The following is a 20,658-nucleotide window of genomic DNA, read 5'->3' on the forward strand; positions in this document are numbered from 1 at the left end:
GCCTGCCTCAGAGGGTTGGTGGGATTCGATGAAAGGAGAAAGAATGTCTACAGTTCCTGTACCTCAGAAACCTCGGGAGCCTGTCTTCCTTCCCAGTCTTCCTTCCTTCTTTCTCTCCACTCCTCCCTGCCTCTCGCCTCCAGCATGGTGGAGTGATGGTGGGATACTGGGGAGGAAGCAATGGTTGTGTCTTCTCTTCCAAACCCTACCCCCAATTTCTCCTGTACGTCTAGTCGTCAGTTAGCCCAAGCTCTAGTTTTCTCGTCTATTGAATAGGAAAACATCCTTGTGAAGTTCAAATGAGATCATGTATGAGTACTCAATACAATCTATTTCAACAATCCCAAGTGTCTCCTCTCTTTAAAATAATCACCCTTTCATCTCCATCAGCTCTGGCTACTGCCCATTTTTTTAAACTCTTTAGAAATTAGCAAAGGTTTTCCAACTCACTGTCTCTACTTCCTACCTCCCATTCTCTCCTAAACCCACAACACTATGGCTTTTGCTCCCACCACGCCAAGCTCTGACCCCCAACATCCCCAGAACCTCATGGACAACCTTTTGGAAGCAGTACCCACTATCGGCACCCCCTTCTTCTCGAAATCGCTCTTCCTTTGGGTTCTACAGCACCCCTCTCTGGGGCTTCCTCCCACCTCTCTGGCTACTCTGTCTCAGCCTCTCTCCTGCCCCTTCTGTTGCAGCTTAAAAGCTGACGTTCTCCGGGGTCTCCTGTTCATCTTACTTCCTGTGTTCTCCTGCATCACTTCTTGGCTTGTGGTCATACTTAATTGATCCAATTATCTACTTTTTCTTTTGAAATACAAACTACAAAAATAGAGCTCAATAAAATCAACCAGGTTGGCAGGGACATACACACAGAATGAGAAAGTATTGTTAAGAGCCATGGTTTAAGAAAGTTCAACTCCAATGTCCAGGGTTTGTTCCGTTGGAACTCTTGGGTGAAAAAGACAGTTATACTCTGTACACTAGCATACAGAGGAATGGTGAGGAAGGTCACAGGGTTGAAAGGTGAGGATGACACACAGGAATCAGGGCATTTATAAGGACTCCAGGGACTGGAACCAGAGCCTGGGACCTTCTGAAACACACACTATCAGCTGCCTTGCTCTCTCCTACTCTAAATGGCTTTTCTCCACACAGTGGGGAATGGAAGTTGATTCTCACCAGCTCCAGCCAGAAGAATTGGGATTGGCAGCAGCTGTCCCGTGACCTTCCTGAATGGATCACTGTGGTGAAGTGCAGTGATTGTTCTAACCTGAATCATGGGCCTCCCTCTGCCATCAGGAGTTCAAGGTCTGTGCCCAGGAGGGTTGGGGTGGGGGTGGTGGGCACAGACTGGACAAGGCTAACAGTCACTTTGCTGCCTAGCTCACATACTCCCTTCTTCCCATATACACAGTTTCAAAAATATCCCTGTTTAAGATAAAACCACATTGCTTGTACCTCCCTCCCCGTGGGAGATAGTAGAAGTCTATCGAATACCCCACCCCCTTAGATCTGAACGTGCTCCTCACACCAACCTTTGGATAGGTGTGCTACCCCAACACACCCAATATATAGCCATTCTGGGGGAGGGGCAGGGTAGCAGTGAAAACCATTTTAAAGAGGGTAAAGGGAACAGGAGATGACAGCCACTGGCCCGAAGGACAGCATACCGTGCTGGTCGGGAACAGTGAGTAAGCAGGCAGACATGCTCGTTGGCTCACTGTCCTGGCTGCAGGGAGTCCACAGTGGGCACTGCGGCTTCCCAGTGCTCTGTTGCTGGAGCCTCCATCCAGGGTTCACTGTGGCCACAGCAGAGGAACACTGGGCAGGATTTTGCTGCTGGGGCTGGGCCATGAGCCCGCTCCCTCCTGGCATGGGTCCCGGGGTCTGGGTTTGCTTTGGGCTGACAATTTGAAGCTCCTGCTTGTCAAGCCTGGAGTGTCTTTGGCCACAAAAATCCCCTCACTGATCACATTTAGGGGAGTGCTAACCTGTAAGTTAGGATGTTTAAATCTAGACCCCACTTGGGCTGCTTCCAAACCTTGGCTATTGTAAATAAGGCTGTAATTAACATAGGGATGCATATATTCTTTTGAATTAGTGTTTGGGTTTCTTGGGATATATTCCCAGAAGTGGAATGGCTAGGTCATAAGGTGGTTTCATTTTTATTTTTTTGAGGCAACTTCATACTGCTATCAGTAGATAAGTGGATAAAAAAGCCATGGTACATTTACACAATGGAATACTACTCAGCTGTAAAAAAGGAAATCTTACCTTTTGCAACAGCATAGATGGACCTGGAGAGTATTATGCCGAGTGAAATAAGCCAGTCAGAGAAAGACAAGTACCATATGATTTCACTTACATGTGGAATCTAATGAACAAAACAAACAAACAAAATAGAAACAGACTCATAGATACAGAGAACAGAAGACTGACAGCTGTCAGAGGGAAGGGGGTAAGGGGTTGGGTAAAAAAGGTGAGATTAAGCAAAGAAAAAAACCCTCACAGATATGGACAGCACTGGTGATTATCGAGGGAGATGGAGTGGGGGAGGTAGAAGAAGTAAGGGAGGGATACATGGTGATGAAAAGAGACTTGACTTGGGGTGATGAACACACGACATGCTAGACAGAAGTATTATAGAATTGTATAGCTGAAACCTATATAATTTTATTAACCAATGTCAACCCAGTCAATTCAGTTAAAATAGAAAGAAATCCAGAGCCCAGCCTTGCAGCTCTGTCTGCTAGCTCATTTCCCCAGATCTCAGCTCGATGGCTTTGTCTAGCCTTTGCCTTAGATCCAGGCAGCAGAGCAGATTTGCTTCCTGCCAGGCTCTTCCTTGACATTTATGAGGCTGAGACAAGGGCACAAAGAGGTCCCTGGTCTATCTCCTGCCCCCCACCCCCCACATCTTTTCTTCCCACTTGGCTCTGTCCTGCACAGTGGGGCCTTATACAACCCTATGGACAACTCAGTGGGCATATCCAATCTCTGTTCAACACTCCTCCTCGGCCCCCATCAGCCATCTCTTAGTGGTATGATGGCCAAGGGGTGGGTAACCTGCAGCACAGTGTTTGCTTAGAACAAGGACTCAGGGAACAGCCTCATGGGCCCAGGAAGCAGGCTATGGGCCATTTGGGCAGGATACTCTGTGATCTTGGGTGCTTGAAGCACAGGAGAAGGTCCCAGGTTGTAGGTGGACATATCCTCTTGTCTCCATGGCTCCTTGTCCCGGGAGAAAGGGCATGGGCCACAGGAAGATCATATTAGGACATTTTAAAGCACGGGGGCTCAGGACAGAGCCCTTCTGGCCTGGGTAGAAGCCAGTACTGCCCCTGTTCCCAGGCTGCTCCCCAGGAGGCGACACAGAATCATGACCAGGGATTGCTAACCTTTTTTTGGTAAGGAGTGAATTTATAATAGAATGTATTTGGGAAAGGCCTGGAGATCAGACTCCCCACCCCCATTTCTCTTCATCTTCTCAGGTAACTGCTTCCTAGTCAGGACATTAACTTTAGTACAGGGACATAACTCAGCTGAGGGAGGGACCTCCAAGTGCATGTGGTAGGTCAGGTTAAGGGAGAGTGACAAGAAACTGGAAACTATTTCTCTTAAGTGGCAACTCCATTTCCCTGCATCTTACCTCCTTCCCTCGGGCTGCACGATTAGCAGAAGCCAGCAGGCAAAGGAGAGATGTGGATTGTAGAGTCTCAGGCCCTGCTTCTCTAAGCAGAGTACAAAGGGTGCATTTAGAACAGGGAGACCATAGCTTAACCATGCAGGCAGAGTTCACAATTAGTCCACCCCTGGGGGTCTGCTGCATTAGCTAAAGGCAGAAAGAGAATCTCAACATACATCCTGCTTTAATGTAAGCCAGAAGTAGCTGAGAATTCCAACATCCTGACATTCCCCTGCCAAGCCTGTCTAAAGCTTTAGACATGGGGACACATGGTTTGGATCACAATATACATCAGTTAATAGTTTAACTGCATGTAGCAGGGACTATCAGATTCCCAGCCCAGGTAGTGGGGGAGGGAGGGTACTCGCTTAGCTCTTTGCCCCATCTTGACTCAGCCTATTTGATATTCTAAGTAAGTCACTCGCAATATGCTGTATCACTTTTGGTTGTTGGTTGCAACACAGATTGATTCATGTAAGTGCCAACTAAATTTACTGGAAAGATATTGGGATTGTTTACTACATGAAAGTAATAGTAACCTGGTGTTGGCGGTGGGGTGAAGGAAGAAGCCAAGATGGCTTTGAGTGTTTCCTGGCCTTTCTCCAGATCACTGTTGTCAGACCAGCTCCAGTTTCCTTCTATCTTGGATGTCTGCTCAGATTTTAGATTCCTGCAGGGCAGGATCTGATTGGCTCTGTTTGGGTCAGATGGTTATTCATGGGGCCAGGGAATTGGAGTACTATGATTGGCCAGGTCTGAGCTACTCCCCCACGGTGCCTGGGAGTGGCTATTGAGGCTGACAGCTCCAAGAGAAACCTGTGATTGGGGAAGGGGCAGATCCCTAAGGAAAGAGAGATGCTATTTCCAGATGAAGGTAGGAAGTATTCAATACATAGTTTGGGAAGATAAAAAACCACAACCGGCCATGAAGGCAGGCAAGCTGGGATTTCAGGATTATGGGGAGAGCCAGTACCTCATGAAGGAGGAAACTGCTGCTTAACCCACATGAACCTGCAGATTGTCCTGGAAAGGCACATACCTGGACTCCCTGCTCCTTGCCTCCTGGCTTCTCTCTTCACTCTGATGGGCTCAGCAGGGAGTGTATTTTAATCTTGCATCTTCCTTTTGTATGTCATTCCTCTTCCCCTTTCCTGTTCTTTGCATGGCCATTGCCCTAGGTCTAAGTGGCTGTCTTCTTTGGGTTTACCCATCAAAACTAATCTCTCTAGAATCTTTTTCCTATAGCATTTGCTCTTGCCAAATATGGGGTGGGAAGAGACCAGATAAACTAGTTCCACTAGGATTTTAATAGCTGAGAGCCTAATGACCTGCTGCTATCACAGTGTAGCACTCTTTTACTGAGAATTCGAGGGATAAATCTTTGGCTTCATGGGGGGGGGGGGGGGCTTTATGTGAAGGTATCACAAGACCTTGGTGCCTTTCAGATCATGCAGGTGTTGGCCTGATCTGGTCCAGGTGTGACCGCGTTGATCCTGATACCAGGTGCATGCACGCCCCTCATGTACCTCATGCTGAGCCCTGGGCCCTGAGAGCCCACCTTGCAACCTGGAAAAAAAATAATGCTTTGCATTAAATGACAGCCAGCTTTAGGCATGCAAACTGTGTCTGCATGGAACCGTTTGACCAGATGTATACCAGGGTGACATTCAAAACTCTAACAGTTGGTTTGGCAAGGGTACTGTGGAATCAGAGGTCTCTGTCTCAGGGCCTCTGATGGGCAGGGAGGGGCAGGGCTGCAGGTGACAGGGCACTGTCCATGAGGACTGTGAAGATCAGAGTGGGCAAATGAGAAAGTGTAGACAATGAGAGCAGTCCCCAGGAGAAGCATGTAGCAAGGCCTCTCTGTTGGATTGGCTATGCCCGTGGCCAGCCTGTGCGGCTCTTGTTGCCCCGTGATGCGCTTGCTCTTGAGCCACTGACTCATGTCCTAGTTGCCATTATTTTCTGTGGTCTCAGAGACTTGACTTTAGCCAGGTTTTCTGGTACTGTGCCAACTTCCCTCTGCACTTTATTGCATCCCTTTCAAGTCCTTGCGTGTCACTGTGATACAATTCAAAACTTATGGGCTAGGAGCCAAAGAGCCCAACCCGGAGAGGAAGCTGGCTTTCTCATTGTTTATTTGGAACCATGATGCAGAATGTGTTGGACACTTGTTTTCAGTGCTTCATTGATCTGGAACTGAATTGAAACTCAACGACTTCCAATGGGGCCTTCCAATGTGGAATGCTTTAGAGGCTTCAAACGTTAGATCCAGAGGACTAATTAAAATATGAAGTGACCCCAAAACTGTTCTTGCTCTGATCATTATCACTGGCTGTCTCACCCTTTGCTTAGAATTTTGTTAGTCAGAGGCTACAAATCCTTGTATGAAGCAAGGGTATTCTAAAGTACTCTGGGAATATTCCAGCAAGTACTCCACAAAGTATTTCTGTGTGAAAGACCTTGATTAAGGTCTCTGTCCTAACCTTCCTTGTGATTCTCACAATGGACAGTCTTATCTGCCACTACCTGGCTCTGGGCACATATATACTGCTGTGTCCGAGATGTTGGCTGCCTATCCAATAGCCATTCATCCTGCTTTGGCTGCAATATGGCAGAGCTCACCTGCTTCAGTACAGGTTGACAATACTAGATGCATGTTTCCCAGACACCTTTGCTGCCAGGAATGGTCATATGACATAGTTCTACCAAAAAAAGATTGTCCTCCTTGATAAAAGAAGAGAGACATGAGAGAATGACTCTTGCAATTCTTGTTGCCTCCTTCTTACTGATGTGATGTCGGTAACCAAGGCAGCTCTTTTGGGACCAGGAGGCAACAAGCCTGATGATGAAAGTGGAGTCTTCTGAGGATGCTGAGAATGTCGAGGAGGATAAAAAGAGATCGCATCCTTCATGACACTGTTGAGCAGCTGCACCAAACCTGGGAAAGAAATTCCTACTTTTCGGAATGTAATTACTATTGTACAGAGCATTTTAAGACAGGTATTCTGTTACTGCCAAAAGCATTCTATTTAGTATTGTTGTCTATACCATAATGATATGTTTTCGTCTTTCATTTTTTAGCAGGAAAAAGTCATTGGAATACTCCTCCTTCAACCTTGTTGCCTGGCTACCTCTTGCTCAGCCTTATTACCACACTACTCTGCTTGTTAGTTCACCTTATAAAGTTTAGATGAGGGCAGAGTCCCTGACTATTTGTTTCACTACTGCAGTCCCAGTTCCCATTATGTAATAAATAGTCATTTAATAAATATTTGCCAATGAATGTTAGAATGGGGGCTATCAAGGCGGTGGAATACATACCATGCTTGTGGCTATTGCCTAGAGGTGAGAGAATGAAGTCAAGGATGTCACACTGTTTCTGACTTGTATGATTAGCTAGACATGCTAACCTTCCCCATGAGTCAACATGGGAAGAATAGCAGAATAGTTGAAGAAGATGAGTTTTGTCCTGGATGTGTTGAAAGTGAGGATGTGGTTTTAGAATAGTCCCTGTAGATAGCTTCAATCTAAGGTCTAGATCAAAGTCCAAGAAAGCTGACATTGGCCAGAAAGAATATGTAACATGAGAAGTGACTCTTCAGTGCTCCCATCTCATTGTGTGGCACCACCATCTATCTTGTTGCCCAAGCCAGAAATCAGAAAGTCTTCCCTGACACCTTCTCCCTTATCAATTTATCACCAAGTACTAAAGTTCTACTTCCTGTCTCTCACAGCCATAAACCTTCCATCCCCCTTGCCACCACTGAGTCCAAGCCAACCACCTCTCTCTCGCACTTTTTCAGTGGCCTCCTACTTGGTTTCCTAAATCCACTTCTTTTTTTTTTTTTTTTTTTATAATAAATTTTTATTAATGGTAATGGGATGACATTAATAAATCAGGGTACATATATTCAAAGAAAACATGTCTAGGTTATTTTGTCATTAAATTATGTTGCAAACCCCTCGCCCAAAGTCAGACTGTCCTCCGCCACCCTCTATCTAGTTCTCTGTGCCCCTCCCCCTCCCCCTAACTCTCTCCCTCCCTCCCTCCCATGTCCTCCCTCCCCCCACCCTTGGTAACCACCACACTCTTGTCCATGTCTCTTAGTCTCATTTTTATGTTCCACCAATGTATGGAACCATGTAGTTCTTGTTTTTTTCTGATTTACTTATTTCACTCCTTATAATGTTATCAAGATCCCACCATTTTGCTGTAAATGATCTGATGTCATCATTTCTTATGGCTGAGTAGTATTCCATAGTGTATATGTGCCACATCTTCTTTATCCAGTCTTCTATTGAAGGGCTTTTTGGTTGTTTCCATGTCTTGGCCACTGTGAACAGTGCTGCAATGAACATGGGGCTACATGTGTCTTCACGTATCAATGTTTCTGAGGTTTTGGGGTATATACCCAGTAGAGGGATTGCTGGGTCATAAGGTAGTTCTATTTGCAGTTTTTTGAGGAACCACCATACTTTCCTCCATAATGGTTGTACTACTTTACATTCCCACCAACAGTGAATGAGGGTTCCTTTTTCTCCACAGCCTCTCCAACATTTGCTATTACCCGTCTTGTTGTAAATCCACTTCAATGCCCTCTCCCTCACCATATTCCAGCCACATCAGTCTTCTCTGTTCCTTGCAAGCACCAATCTCCTTCTTGTCTCAAAACCTTTATCCATGAGGTTCCCTCCACCAAGGACACTGTTCCCTCCATGCTCAACTGCCCATTTCTCGTCTGTTCTTCAGGCTCAACCTAAACATCACAACCTTGGGGAGGTTAAACTACCTTTGACTATTCCTTATCCCACTTACCTCTGTAGCCTCAGACATTTTACTTTGTTGGAAAACCATGGGAGTATTGGGGTTTTGGTGACATATAGAGGAAAATAAAACTTTAAAAGACTTATGTATCTATTGGCCAAATAAGTTTGTAAAATGTGATTTTTGTGCTCACTTTGTTAAAAATGGCCGTGGCGCATGTGAATGGCCACTGCCCAGGCAAGGCTGCTGATTACCTTCCTGCTTGGGAAGGGGATTTGTTATGCTAATGTGTGCTGGAGGAGGGGTTTTCACACCAAAAAGTTTTAAGGGAAGAAGGAGGCCATGTATTTTGCAGAGTGAGAGCAGGAAAGAAGAGTGTTGGAGAGAAAGCAGCCAAGATGGCAGGGTGCTGAAGGAGAAGCCAGTTTGTGCAGAGGAGAGAAGGAGATGGGGAACCAGAGGGGACTGAGGCTGGTGGGGGCCCTTGATTCTAGGAAAACTCAGAGAAGATTCTCCTGGTTGTGGAACCTGAGAACATGTGAGTGGGCTTTGGTGCCCCATGTGTTTGTTTTTACTTGCTGGCCGGTTGTGAAGCTAGAATAAAAGGATGGCCCACCATTTTTAGGCTCTGCTGTTTCTTTACCATCTGTCCAAATTCAACGAGAACCTGCATGTGAATGGCCATGATGATGGCAGCCCCTGGCCTTACAGTATCATAATTAAATTATTAATTAAAATGAGAAATGTAACTATTGAGAATCAGAAACTCATGAAAAAGTATACTTTTTTCCCTTAGGAGGCAAATCTACCCAGAGTCAAATAGCTTATGAGTATAGGAGCAGACAAGGGTCAATAGTTATGTGGTTAAATAATTAAATTTGCTCAACCATGGTACCCCAGCACACTCATTCCCACCATAGAGAGCTCCCTGACACCTGTTTCTGGTCACCACCCCAGTGTTGATGACCCCCTACACTGTTTGCTTCCAGTTCCTAAGCTTCAGTGGCTAATATGCTGCCCCATCAGACTTAAGTTTGCTTTAGTTATGTTAACATCAATTTGGTTAATACTTAGTAACATTAAGGTCAGACCTGGGAGCAATCTTTTCTTTTAGATACCTATGTATATATCGGCTCTGATCTATTGTACATATTTTATAGTTAAATTTTAAGAACTGTGAAAGCAGACTCCATAGGACTTAGATTCACTTCTTTAGACGTCTATTATTTACTATTGTCAATGAAGCAAGACTTCCAGACCTGTAAGAATTTTTTTATGTTTATTTGAGCCAAACTGTTGACAATTGCCAGGAAGCGAAGTCTCAACAGATTGAGAAAGTGCTCCTGCAAGTGGCAGATCCACCACTGACTTTATGCATCAGAATCAAAGGGGAAGATGTGAGGGGTTACAGGAAATTGATTGTGATAGAGCAGGGAGGTGGGAGAAAGCAAAGCGGGAATCTCTGGGATTGGGTAAAAGTAAAAAGGTTTATGCTGTTGAAAATTTACATAGGCAGGAACAAGAGAGTTAACAGTTAATGGTTCACATAACAGTAACAACCAGGGGGCTATTGGCTTCTGCTCCTGCGGGATGTCTGGCCTGATGGAAAAGGAAGATGACCCTTACATTCCAAAGGCATGTTATCAGCTGCGTTATCATAGACGCAAAAGACAGCAGACAGGCTTGAGTAAAAGCAAGCACTGACCTTTGTTTAGAGTAAGTTCTTCCCTAGGACATGACTGCCCAACATGAACTGTTTTTAGTTAGAGAAGTTTGATTTAGACCATTCCGTGTTCACCTTAGTTCCCTGAGTTCACCAGGCCATTGTAGGCTCTCCCTGAGCTTGTCAGGTTCATTTCGTGACCACATCTTGATTTATTAAAACAATTTTTTTTTCGTCCAGATTATGTTTGTTTAGATTCCTTCAGGATCTTCATTGATGATTAATTCAGTAAGTAGAATTCTGCAGCCTGGACGCTACAAACTTCTAATGGTCTGTGGGGTTGTCAATGTGGGTTCAAGGGAGAGATTAAACTCTAAAGATGAAAGCCTTTTGGAAGAAAGCTGTTAGGTGAGGGGAAAGGCTGAAAAATTCATGTGCATAAAACCTTCTTGTGTACTCCACAACTACAAATATATTCTTTCAGGGTTGTCTGTAAGAAACCCCTTGGAAAGTCATCGTCTTCCATGGAACTGAACCTTCTAGCTCAACATAGTCCATGCTAATCAGGTGTTGTGGGAAACAAGCCAGTCTGCACCTGGAACTCCTATAGGTGAGAAATATATACAATGTTGGGAGTCTTTAGCATAATAGTCTCAAAACCTTTTCCCTGTTTTCTACCTCAGATCAAAGGGGACACTTAATGATCATATATTACCTTGAAACAATAGGCAGGGGAGGTTTTGTTTTGACCCAGGGCACTGCAATGGGCCAACCCACTGTGGCCTCCTTTTGTTTCCTGTTTGGGCTGCTTTTGACACTTAGAGTAAATTTCCATTCTTGCCATGCTTTCTTTCAAGTATGCTACCCAGGGATGAAAGGAGGTGGGAGGCAAGTGCTTCAGGTGGCAGACAAGCACTGGCGACAAGGCTTGCCGTAGGGAGCTGGCCCCAGAGACGTACCATGGCCCGCTTCAGTCCTGACCTGGGGCCCAGGGCTTGTCTGGATATTCATGGAAGTGAGTTCTCAGGATATTCATCCCTAGTGTTGGGCGTGACTCTATACTCATCTACACCCATCTTCAGTAATCCACCCTCCTCCCTGAGTGAGAACAATGACAGAGGGGAGGATACCCTAGCAGATGGACCAATAAATATGAACTTGAACAGGCTTTGCTGAAAGACACCTCCAGTGCTTTAAGGAAGGAATACGATTTTAGATACAAGCAGTACTTACTTACACATGTGCTCATGAATACACATGGTAGCTACAAAAGGCACATACTATATTTAAACAAAATTTACACAGAACTGAGTTGTGAATATAATTTATTCATATTCTTACATAAAAATTTGTCATATAGATGATAGGAAAAAAAATACAAGTCCTCCTTAAGAAAACTCATAACATACACTTAATTTCAGGCTAATGCTTAATAACAAAATAGCTTGAGAAAATACCATTTACATTAGACAGTGTACAAGGCCCTAAAATGTCCCTATTCACAAGCCAGTGTGAGCACCCCGGGAGAAGGTATGCATTTAACACACTGGACAGGCTCCATTCAGAAGGTTAGCTTGGAGACACTTTAAAGGCCTCTGGTTCACTACCCACAGTCTTTACCCCTATTGATCCTTGGTTATGTTTGCTTTTTAGTCCTCTCCCCCACCCACAGTCTTATGTCACAAATTCCTCAACCAGAGATTTCAGTTCAAACACTGAAGACTTAGTTATTTCACAGGAATAAACGTGACTCTTTGCCAGCTGTAAATTTGTGGCTTCCAAAGGCTTTGGTCACAGGGTTTTAAAGTTGGAACAATGTTCGTTTGTTTTCCTGAGAAAAGTAAGCTGTGAACTTCTCCCTAAAGTATTTGTAGGTTTACTTCCCTTCTTATGTTTAGTGATTCAGCTAACTGTGTATTTTGCACTGAGCACTGCAAACCGAAAGAGGAAAGAAACCTTCAAGATTCTAGTTTCGCTATTGGCATCCTCCAAAATACCAAATTGATACACACTGCCGGTGGGCAGAACTCTCCACCAGTCTCCGGCATGTTTGGTTATCAAATATTTATACAACTGATAACTGAAAAAAAAAAAAAAAAGAAAAACAGGAGAATCCTTTATCTGTCTCTGTCTTTGCTGGTGTTTCAAATACCCTTGGTTTCTGAGTGAGAATACTGTGTGAGTGTTCAGAAAAGAATAAATTTTCTTAAAGTCAAAATTCAACAACTTCTAAACACCCAGAAGCAATCTGACCTTAACTTTCAGTCTTTGTAACATGTAAGACATCATCAAATGAACTGAAATTGTAACTGAAAAGAGCCCTCAGATGTTGATGACTTAATTCTGCACATTTGTGGCATTTACGAGAGCATTTTAGGGGTTAAAGTAAAAGTGCTGTGCTGAGTATTTTATAAAACTGTAATTTCTCAATACAATTTAGGAATGTTAAGCCAAGAATGTCTCTTATTTTATCTCACTGAAGACAAATCCATTTTCACAAGAAAAAGATAATAAATTCTCTCTCAAAATCCTTTGCAATCGCCAAGAAAGGTAACAATACGGAATAATTTTGACAGACAAAAACTCTTTCTCCCTAATGCAGCTCTGTCAGTCTGGAAAACCCCCCCCAAACATCTCCTATTTGTTGAGTGTTGAATGCCACACTCGGCAACAACACCGAGGCCATTGCCGCACCTGGCCATGTTGACCACAGCTGTAATGCGTAACTTTTATTAATTTTCACAAGCCAAACTGCTTATCTGAAAATTCTGGGTTGACTTCAATTTTGTGACCATGAATTCCATTCCCTTAAGGTCTCACTTTTTAGAGCTTATTAATACTGTTTACATCAGCTAGCCAACCAAACATCAAAAATATCAATAAATATCAATAATTTGCTCCAGTCTCACTTCCTGTCTGTGGGAGCATGTTGGCTTTATAAATATATTACAGTCTTAGTGCCAATGTCCCATGAGGGTTTGACATTGCACAGCCAGAGCACACGGTCTGGATGTGTCTCTCACATGTTTAGGGATATTCATGAAGTCTGAAAGAAAATGACAAAATGAGCAAAAGAACAGATCGCTGGTGGGTTAGTAGGAAAGTGGTTCTTAGTGAAAAACAACGATTTGCTGAGAATCTGGAAGCCAGCCGGGCAGTTAGTCCGAAATGGTTGTGACCATGGCTGTGGATGAAGGCTGCTCTCACAGAGGGCTTTCAGCCATCCTTCTCTTGGCTTGCAGGTAGAAGATGCGGTTTTCTTCAGGATAAGTGACTTTACTGAGGGATATCTTGTAGATGTTGGTGTTCTTCGTGGTCAGCAAGAGGAACACGAGTGTGGCCAAACAGAAGGGCCAGGTACAACATGGCAATCCGGCCTGAGGAGGAAGAGACAAGCCACATGCTCCTTTGAGAGCCCGCGGAAAGCTAATCCGTACCAGCCATCACCTTTCCCTCTATTCTCATCCTGCCCAGGGCGAGGGGCCACAGGGGGCACTTCTCTGGACTCTGCCTGTGCCCATGGAGACTGAGTCTGAGTCCACGGGGCACTTAGCAGTGGAAATGTCATCACCCATCCTTCAAGATGGTCAGTTATAGTTCTACCTTGTACATCTTTCCCTTCCTCTCCTACATGCAGACTTCCACACCAGCTGGGCAAAGATGATACTTAGCACACAGAGATGACACTTAGCAAACTGTCAGTGGCTCCTGACCCTTCATCCCATCCCACAAGACCTTCTTTGATTAGTTCAGCTCATAGTGAGCACTCTCCCCTTGACTTCCACCCAGACTAGGTCTTGGACTCCACTTGCTTTTCTTCTCTTCACCCTGTCTCCCAAACAGACTCTAAGTTCCTTGAGGGTCAATCTTTCTTCTGTGCTATCCATGGCGACTCATGCGATTCTGAGCATACACCATGTGCTTGATGAGGTCTGGCCCTATGCAAGGGCCCTGTGGGGGTGTGGTACCTAAAACCTGATGGCACATCAGAATCATTTGGGGAGGGGCTAAAAGGATGCCCAAGCACCACAGCAGATTGACTCCATCAGAAACACCAAGGAACAGGGCCTGAGGATCTGTACCTTTAAAAATATGCCTAGCTGACTCTGTTGTGCAGCCTGTGCAATTCTGGGCCACAGGCTGATGTCTATGAGTCTATGCTGGGATGAAAGGGCTCCACAGTGCTCTGATATATTCCTATCATGGCTGTAATGGGGTTTCAACTTTCTACCAGAAACATACTGTGTCTCCAGAGCACGCTCCTGGATAAACTCTCTATGCTGCTGTAGAAAAGACGAGATATTGTTTCGACCCATTAGCAACCAGGACCACATCCACATGGATTGTACTATCAGAAACTGGCCCCGCATCACCCGCAACAGTGGGTGGAAAAGAGATAAAATGTCCAGGCCACTGGGAAGTGGGGGATCCTGAGATGGTCATACTGGGTTCCTCAGGGCAGTGGGAAAAGAAGTTTAAAGGGCCAGACAGTGCTGAAAACCAAGAAGAATGGCGGGGGCCACTTAATGCGCTATGATTCTTGCCTATTAACTAATTCAGCCACGACATGGGTCTAAATACATCCTAGTGATGACTGACTAGGGATTTAAAAAAAGGTAAGGCATATGAAAAAGTACTGGCTTGATTTAAAAAAATTAGGTTTTTAGCCAATTATGCTTTCTCTCCCTTGGCTGCTTCCTCCACTACTACCTAGTCCTAGCTTTCTGTTTCAGTGAAAGGTATTCTGAAGTCAACCTCCCGACCTTGGAGTTAGAGAGTAAACTGGGTAATATGTTATTCAACCCAAGTCTCACTTCCTTAAATCAAGCCTGGTGATGGTGACTAGGACTAAGATTGATTGAGATGCTCTGAGAGTAAGGACAGACGGGTGCAAGAAAAGGGAGAGTGGTGGCTGTCACAGTCACGGACCCCGCCGTGGGACGCTGCCTCTGTGGACTTCAGGAGGGCTTCCAGAGCCTTGGAAACCGATCAATCATGCAGATGAGAAAGCAAGATTAAAGCAGACTCACCATAGCCATCAGCTTTGACATGCTGCCTCCAACATAGGCGGTGAACAGGCCTACGAGAAAAGAAGACAGAATGATGCTTGGTATGTTTCATTTCATTATGGGAAGGACTGCCTTTGTATAAATCCTCTGCAATGTCAAAACACCCACGTTTGGCCCACTAGCCCAGCACCCTGGTTACAAGTATGAGTTTAGAGGCAGCAGCTCTGGGTTTGAATCCAGACTCTACCACTTAGGAGCTTGGTGGCCTCTCTCAGCCAAGTGAGGTGTCTCCTCACTTGGACAATGGACGTTATAGGGCTGGTGTGATCATGAAAGGAGGTAATGCTTGGGCTTGGCACATAGTAACTCAATAAAGGGAAGCTCTTCTGTGGTTACTATTTTGTTGCTGCTTTGCTGATACTGAAGGGAAAGCCCTTCCATAGCAAATAAACTTCCCTGTTATTGTATCCAGGCATAGCTGAATTAAAATGAAACTGATAAACATTTCTTGAGATAGTCTGGCTTCTATACTGCCTCTAGGATCCTCCTATTAATGGCCAGAACTCAAGTTACAAAAAAAAAATCATGGTATTAGAAAATACGAAGGTTGTAACTCAGAGATCAATAGAAATGGAACACAAACTTGGGATTCCTCCCCAGAATAATGCTTTCCCAAATACCATTAAGGTTGGCATACAGGTCAGTGAATAAACACGCTATTTTAAAATTTACTTCAAGTGAGCATGAATCTTAGAGTAGGTAATTTGGGTGTAAAGTCTATGTGATTTTCAATGTAAAACAACAAAAACAAAGATCTTAACTAGTAAATCATTAATTCCTCAGTTTTGGTTGGAAAAGGGGGCTCAAGGAGGCTCAGGAAAGCAGGCTGAAGGATGACCCCCACACAGCCACTTGGGCCACCAGCACACACTCTTAGAACACTTACCACCTAGTCTTCCTGTCTGGTGAGAAATCACATCAGCTATCTTGGGCAGCAGGATAGGAAATGGTGGGAGGAACTCTGATCCTGATGTCCATGCTTTTATCAGTATTATGTCTTTTTTTATCCCAACATTTTTGTTCAACAGTGTACCTAATTCTTTCCTGTCTGAACTGTCTCATGCTAGTGGGAAAGGCTTGTCATTGGAAACAGTCTGGACTTCAAACCCCAGCTCCGCCATTTAGTTTGTTGTACAACAAATCTCTGAGCATCTCAGAATCTAGTTTCATTGTTTGTAAAATGGCAGCTTGGAGCCATGCTTTACTGGGAAGCAGTGAATCTCAAATGAAATCATGTGTTTCCATGTGTTTCCATAACAACAGCTGTCAACTCACCGTTGTCACCATGTGACTGAGACACTGCTCTGAGCAGAAGGGTGCAACAGCTTGGGATGGAAGAGCTTCTGTGCTTGGTTCCCATAATTTTATTCTCCTCCTCCATTTCATTCATTCATTCACTCACTCATTCAAGAAATATTCACGGACCCTTGACTAAGCACCAGGGACGCTCTGTCCTTGCTGTCTTGAGTACCAGCTCTTTCTTCTACACACCTTTCCTGACTATGGGAGACCATATTGCCATTTATCTCCTTTCAATACCAATTGTATTTCTAAGGCATCATCCTGGTGTTTAAGTCTCATACTGCTATACTATTGTCAAGTGATCGCCAATTCCAAGTTCCCTTTCTCTCTATAATAAGAGTCAGACTAATAGCAGCTGCCTATCAATTAAGCCTTGCTGAGTTGGACTGGGCGTGCTAAAGGGAAGACTGGATTTCTAACCTTCATAGACAATGTCCCTCCCAACAGATGGCCATGTGAGAGTCCTACTATGATACTCGGGCAAAAGACAGACAAAATGTGTTTATAGTTTACATTGATAAAGTAACAAAATTTAGGAATTCCCTGGCTATAGAGTTTCTGCTTTCGGGAAGGCAGCACTGCCAGGCGATGTCCGAGTTCGCCAAGTCTTCTTTCCTGATAAAGCCTTAAAAAGAGCAGCTCCACAATAAATGTCTGTTATTTATTTACCTTGGCTGACAAGGTTGGCTTTTGTTTGACGGTATCAGGGTGATGTGGGCAAGCGGAAACTTGCTGTGGCATTTCACATGTGATATTTGCTTTACCTGAGGGCAGGAAGTCTGTCTCAAAACTTGATGTCTAAAATAAAAAACACTGATAGCACCCAGTGTGGATGAAATGGACCCTCTTCCATGCAGCTGGCAGGAAGGGAAATTAATACAGCCTATGTGGGGTGGACTTGGCAACTACTGAAAACTAAAATCGGCAGAGCTGGAATTTTGGCAGCAGGATCTGGGCTCTTAGCTGATTCAATATATTGCCTTAGCCATTATGATAAACTAGTAAAGAAAATATGATCTACTCAAAGGAAGGTAGGCGTGGTAGGCAGAGTCAAGTTCCCCAAAGATATCTACATCCTAATCCCCAGAACCTGTGAATATGTAACCTTACATGACAAAAGGACTTTGCAGTGGTGACTACATTGGAAATCTTGAGATGAAGTGATGATCCTGAGTCATGCAAAGTGGACCCAATGTAATCACAGGATCCTTATAAGAAGGAGGCAAAAACGTTCTATCCAGGGAGTAGGATAAAGAATTATCACTGTTTATTTTGTCCTCTTCTGTATTGACTGATTTTTTTTCATTTTGTTCAATAAGTCTGTGCTACTTCTATAATAAATAAAATAATGAAGAGATTCCTGCTTTGAGGAAATCCACCCTCAAGCATCGTCGGCTTTATCCCCTTCTATGGTCTTCCGAGACCTCATCAACAACCCTTGTGACCAGAATAGTTTCTGCTTGATCTTTACGAGTGTGCTCAGGTTGTCCCTACGGATGTGCTCGGGCTGTCCCTACGGGTGTGCTCAGGTTGTCCCCACGCTGGCCCAGAGCACCCTCTCCACCAAGAAGAACTTCTCCTTGAAGATTTTAGGACGTACGGAAAAGCTCGCTCTCTAAGAGGTGCTTCTGATGATTCTGGGCTGGACTGTTCCCCCAAGAAGCTTGCACTATAGCTGTCTCCTTGTTCTGCTATAAACGCCACGTGGTCTCCTGTGGGCTCTCTCTTCCTTACTTGGCTTCTGCCCTTAACTGTAACTCTGTATGTCGGAACCACCTGGGATCTAAAGTCTCTAAATCCCTAGTTCTTACTAGTACTGCCTGGGTTGTATCATGAATGTTTAATATGTATTTGCTGCTACTGCCAATAAAATAAAATAAGTAAAAATAAAGATATGCACTCGAAACAAAAGTTTGAAACCTCAAATCTCAGACTTGAACCCAGCTGAGCTCAGGTAGCCATATAATCTGTGATAGCCTTCTCCTCTGCCCTAAGCTTATGAACAAATATAGGAGAATGAGCCAATAGTTGTGACAGGGTTATTGGGAACTGGCAGGATGACGTATAAGCAGCCACCTGAGTTTTGTTATCACTGCTACTGCCCTGGGAAATCAAGAGTGAATGAACCCTTAGGAATCCTTGGTCCCATCCCACCCCCTGCTCAACACAGAAATCTCTTCTAAATCCCGCCTGACATGGGGTCCCCCGTTTTAAAAATGACTTAGATAACTTGGATTGATTAATCTGGTGATAAACTGACTCTAGACAAATATTTATTTCCATTAGCTGTGCAGTGAGTTTTGCACATTCCACTATCCCTGCACCCTCTGTCCCCCAGGGAGTGTCGTTCCTTCAGTCTAGTACATTATCTTAAATGTTCTTACTCCTATTGCATGAGGAATGTCAGGGGCTATGGGAAAATCAGCATCCCTCACAACGGCCTGAGAAGCCGCTGGCTTTTCAGATTGAGTCACTTGAGGGCTGTTCTCCCCTAAGGCCTGAATGCTGCTAACAGAAGCAGAGTAGTGTAGTGGGCCTAACTCTTTGGGTCGTTAGCAAGTGTGAATTCTGGGTTAGCATTTACCCCCACTGAGGATGTCCTTTGGCAAAATGCTTTGTCTTCCTGGCCTTTGTACCCAAACAGTAAATGAGTGAAATGAGAAGGATGGCGTTTCCAGAACCCTTTCTGACTGACTGGCGAGTCTGGCTGGGACACGGGGGTGAGAAAGGGTCAATACAGCTGCTCTCAAAAGGTGGTTGGAGGGTAGCATCAGCCCCACCTCGCACTTGGTTAGAAATGCAAACTTCTTCCACCACCTCCAACAACAAATTAGGGTCTGAGGGTGGGCCCAGCAGTCTGCATTTTAACAAACCTTCCAGGTAATTCTGATGTACACTTATGCTTGAAATGAGCTGAATTAATGTGATCCTCCAAGGTAGCACAGAGTACTACCAGGTTCACCAGGAGAAACGGCTCTGCATTTAGCTTGAGTTATGGCCTTTTAGTTTCTTGGGTCAAATGATTAGCATGAAGAACACAGGATGAGTTGAGTTTCTATCCCCCAACATACACACATTCAATAGGCTTTCCTGTCTCAGTGACCACCGAGTAAGGCACAGCTGACTTGAATACTCCTAGAGAGGGGACGTCACTTGCCCTGGTCACACACTTAGATAGCATGGGTCCCAATCTAGAACCTCCGCCCTAGTTTCTCATGCAGTCCTTCTCTGCTGTCTGTCCTGGATTTTGACGCCCACCGTCATGGGCAGTCCTCCCTGCAGATGCACGGGGTACTCACCACAGCCTACAGCCAGGAGGTGGGTTTGCCAGGTGAGCGCCATGAACATTCCGCCAATTGCAATGCATGCCAGAGAGCTGTTATAACTCCAGAGCCCAGCGTAGATGTCCTCAAATGGAGCTGAAAGGCTGAGTCCTGTCAGATAAGACAGGAGAAGTCAGAGCTGTGGACAGACGAATGGCAGGATGCTCTGGACGGAGGCTGGGGGCGGTGCCAGCAACTGAGAACTCCTATTGGTTGCTTGGAAGCAGAGAGCTCCAGAAAAGTCTGGGGTACAGAAGAGGCCTGAGACAATGCATGGGGTGGAGGGCGAGCTCTCAACACTTTCTTACCTGCTACTACCCCCAGCAATGACCCGATTGTTGCATGCAGGCACATGAGCGGGGAGCACAGTAGGATGGCGCACAGGAAAATAAGCCCTGTCCACAGACTGCCGCAGCCATATATCTCACCAACACCCACAGGCAGGGCTTTCATTAGCTGCAAAGATAATTTAGGAAAAAGGTCATTGAAACAATTGGATAGAAATCCACAGGACACCTACAAGCACACAGTAATTTTAGATTGAGCGTACTTCATCTTTCGAGATCAGTGTTATTAATTTTTAAAAACTCTCTCTCTTTACGGAAAAATCTCAGTCATTTTTCTGCTTTATCCCCAGAGATACACCATCCCTTCCCTGGTGTACGCTGAGCATTGTGCCTTCTTAAAATCCCCCCTCCCTCACTGGCTCTCCTGCTTGCCCTGACACTTGGCCGTGGTGCCTGCTAAGTTCCCAGTGCCTCACTGTCCCCGCTGTGAGGATCCCCACGCCTCCCTGTGAGGATGGCAGGGAGCGCAGCTTATACTTCTATTGCTTTCAACGG

The 20,658-nt window shown here is 44.9% G+C and overlaps 1 protein-coding gene across 5 annotated transcripts in view; it reads right to left on the reverse strand.

Annotated features, from left to right (window-relative positions):
* Positions 1-11,430: 11,430 nt before the first annotated feature.
* Positions 11,431-20,658, reverse strand: part of SLC14A1 (solute carrier family 14 member 1 (Kidd blood group)) — a 39,699-nt gene continuing 30,471 nt past the window's right edge. For all 5 annotated transcript variants that reach the window (XM_066352880.1, XM_066352879.1, XM_066352881.1 and 2 more), the window contains 4 exons: positions 20,125-20,272; positions 19,793-19,927; positions 15,153-15,202; positions 11,431-13,499 (listed from right to left, as the gene is read on the reverse strand). In XM_066352880.1, the coding sequence (XP_066208977.1) occupies positions 13,326-13,499; positions 15,153-15,202; positions 19,793-19,927; positions 20,125-20,272 (507 nt within the window). In that variant the 3' untranslated portion in view covers positions 11,431-13,325. The remainder of the gene's footprint in view (positions 13,500-15,152; positions 15,203-19,792; positions 19,928-20,124; positions 20,273-20,658) is intronic.

The sequence above is a fragment of the Saccopteryx leptura genome, chromosome 11 (genome assembly GCF_036850995.1).
Source record: "Saccopteryx leptura isolate mSacLep1 chromosome 11, mSacLep1_pri_phased_curated, whole genome shotgun sequence".
NCBI lineage: Eukaryota > Metazoa > Chordata > Mammalia > Chiroptera > Emballonuridae > Saccopteryx > Saccopteryx leptura.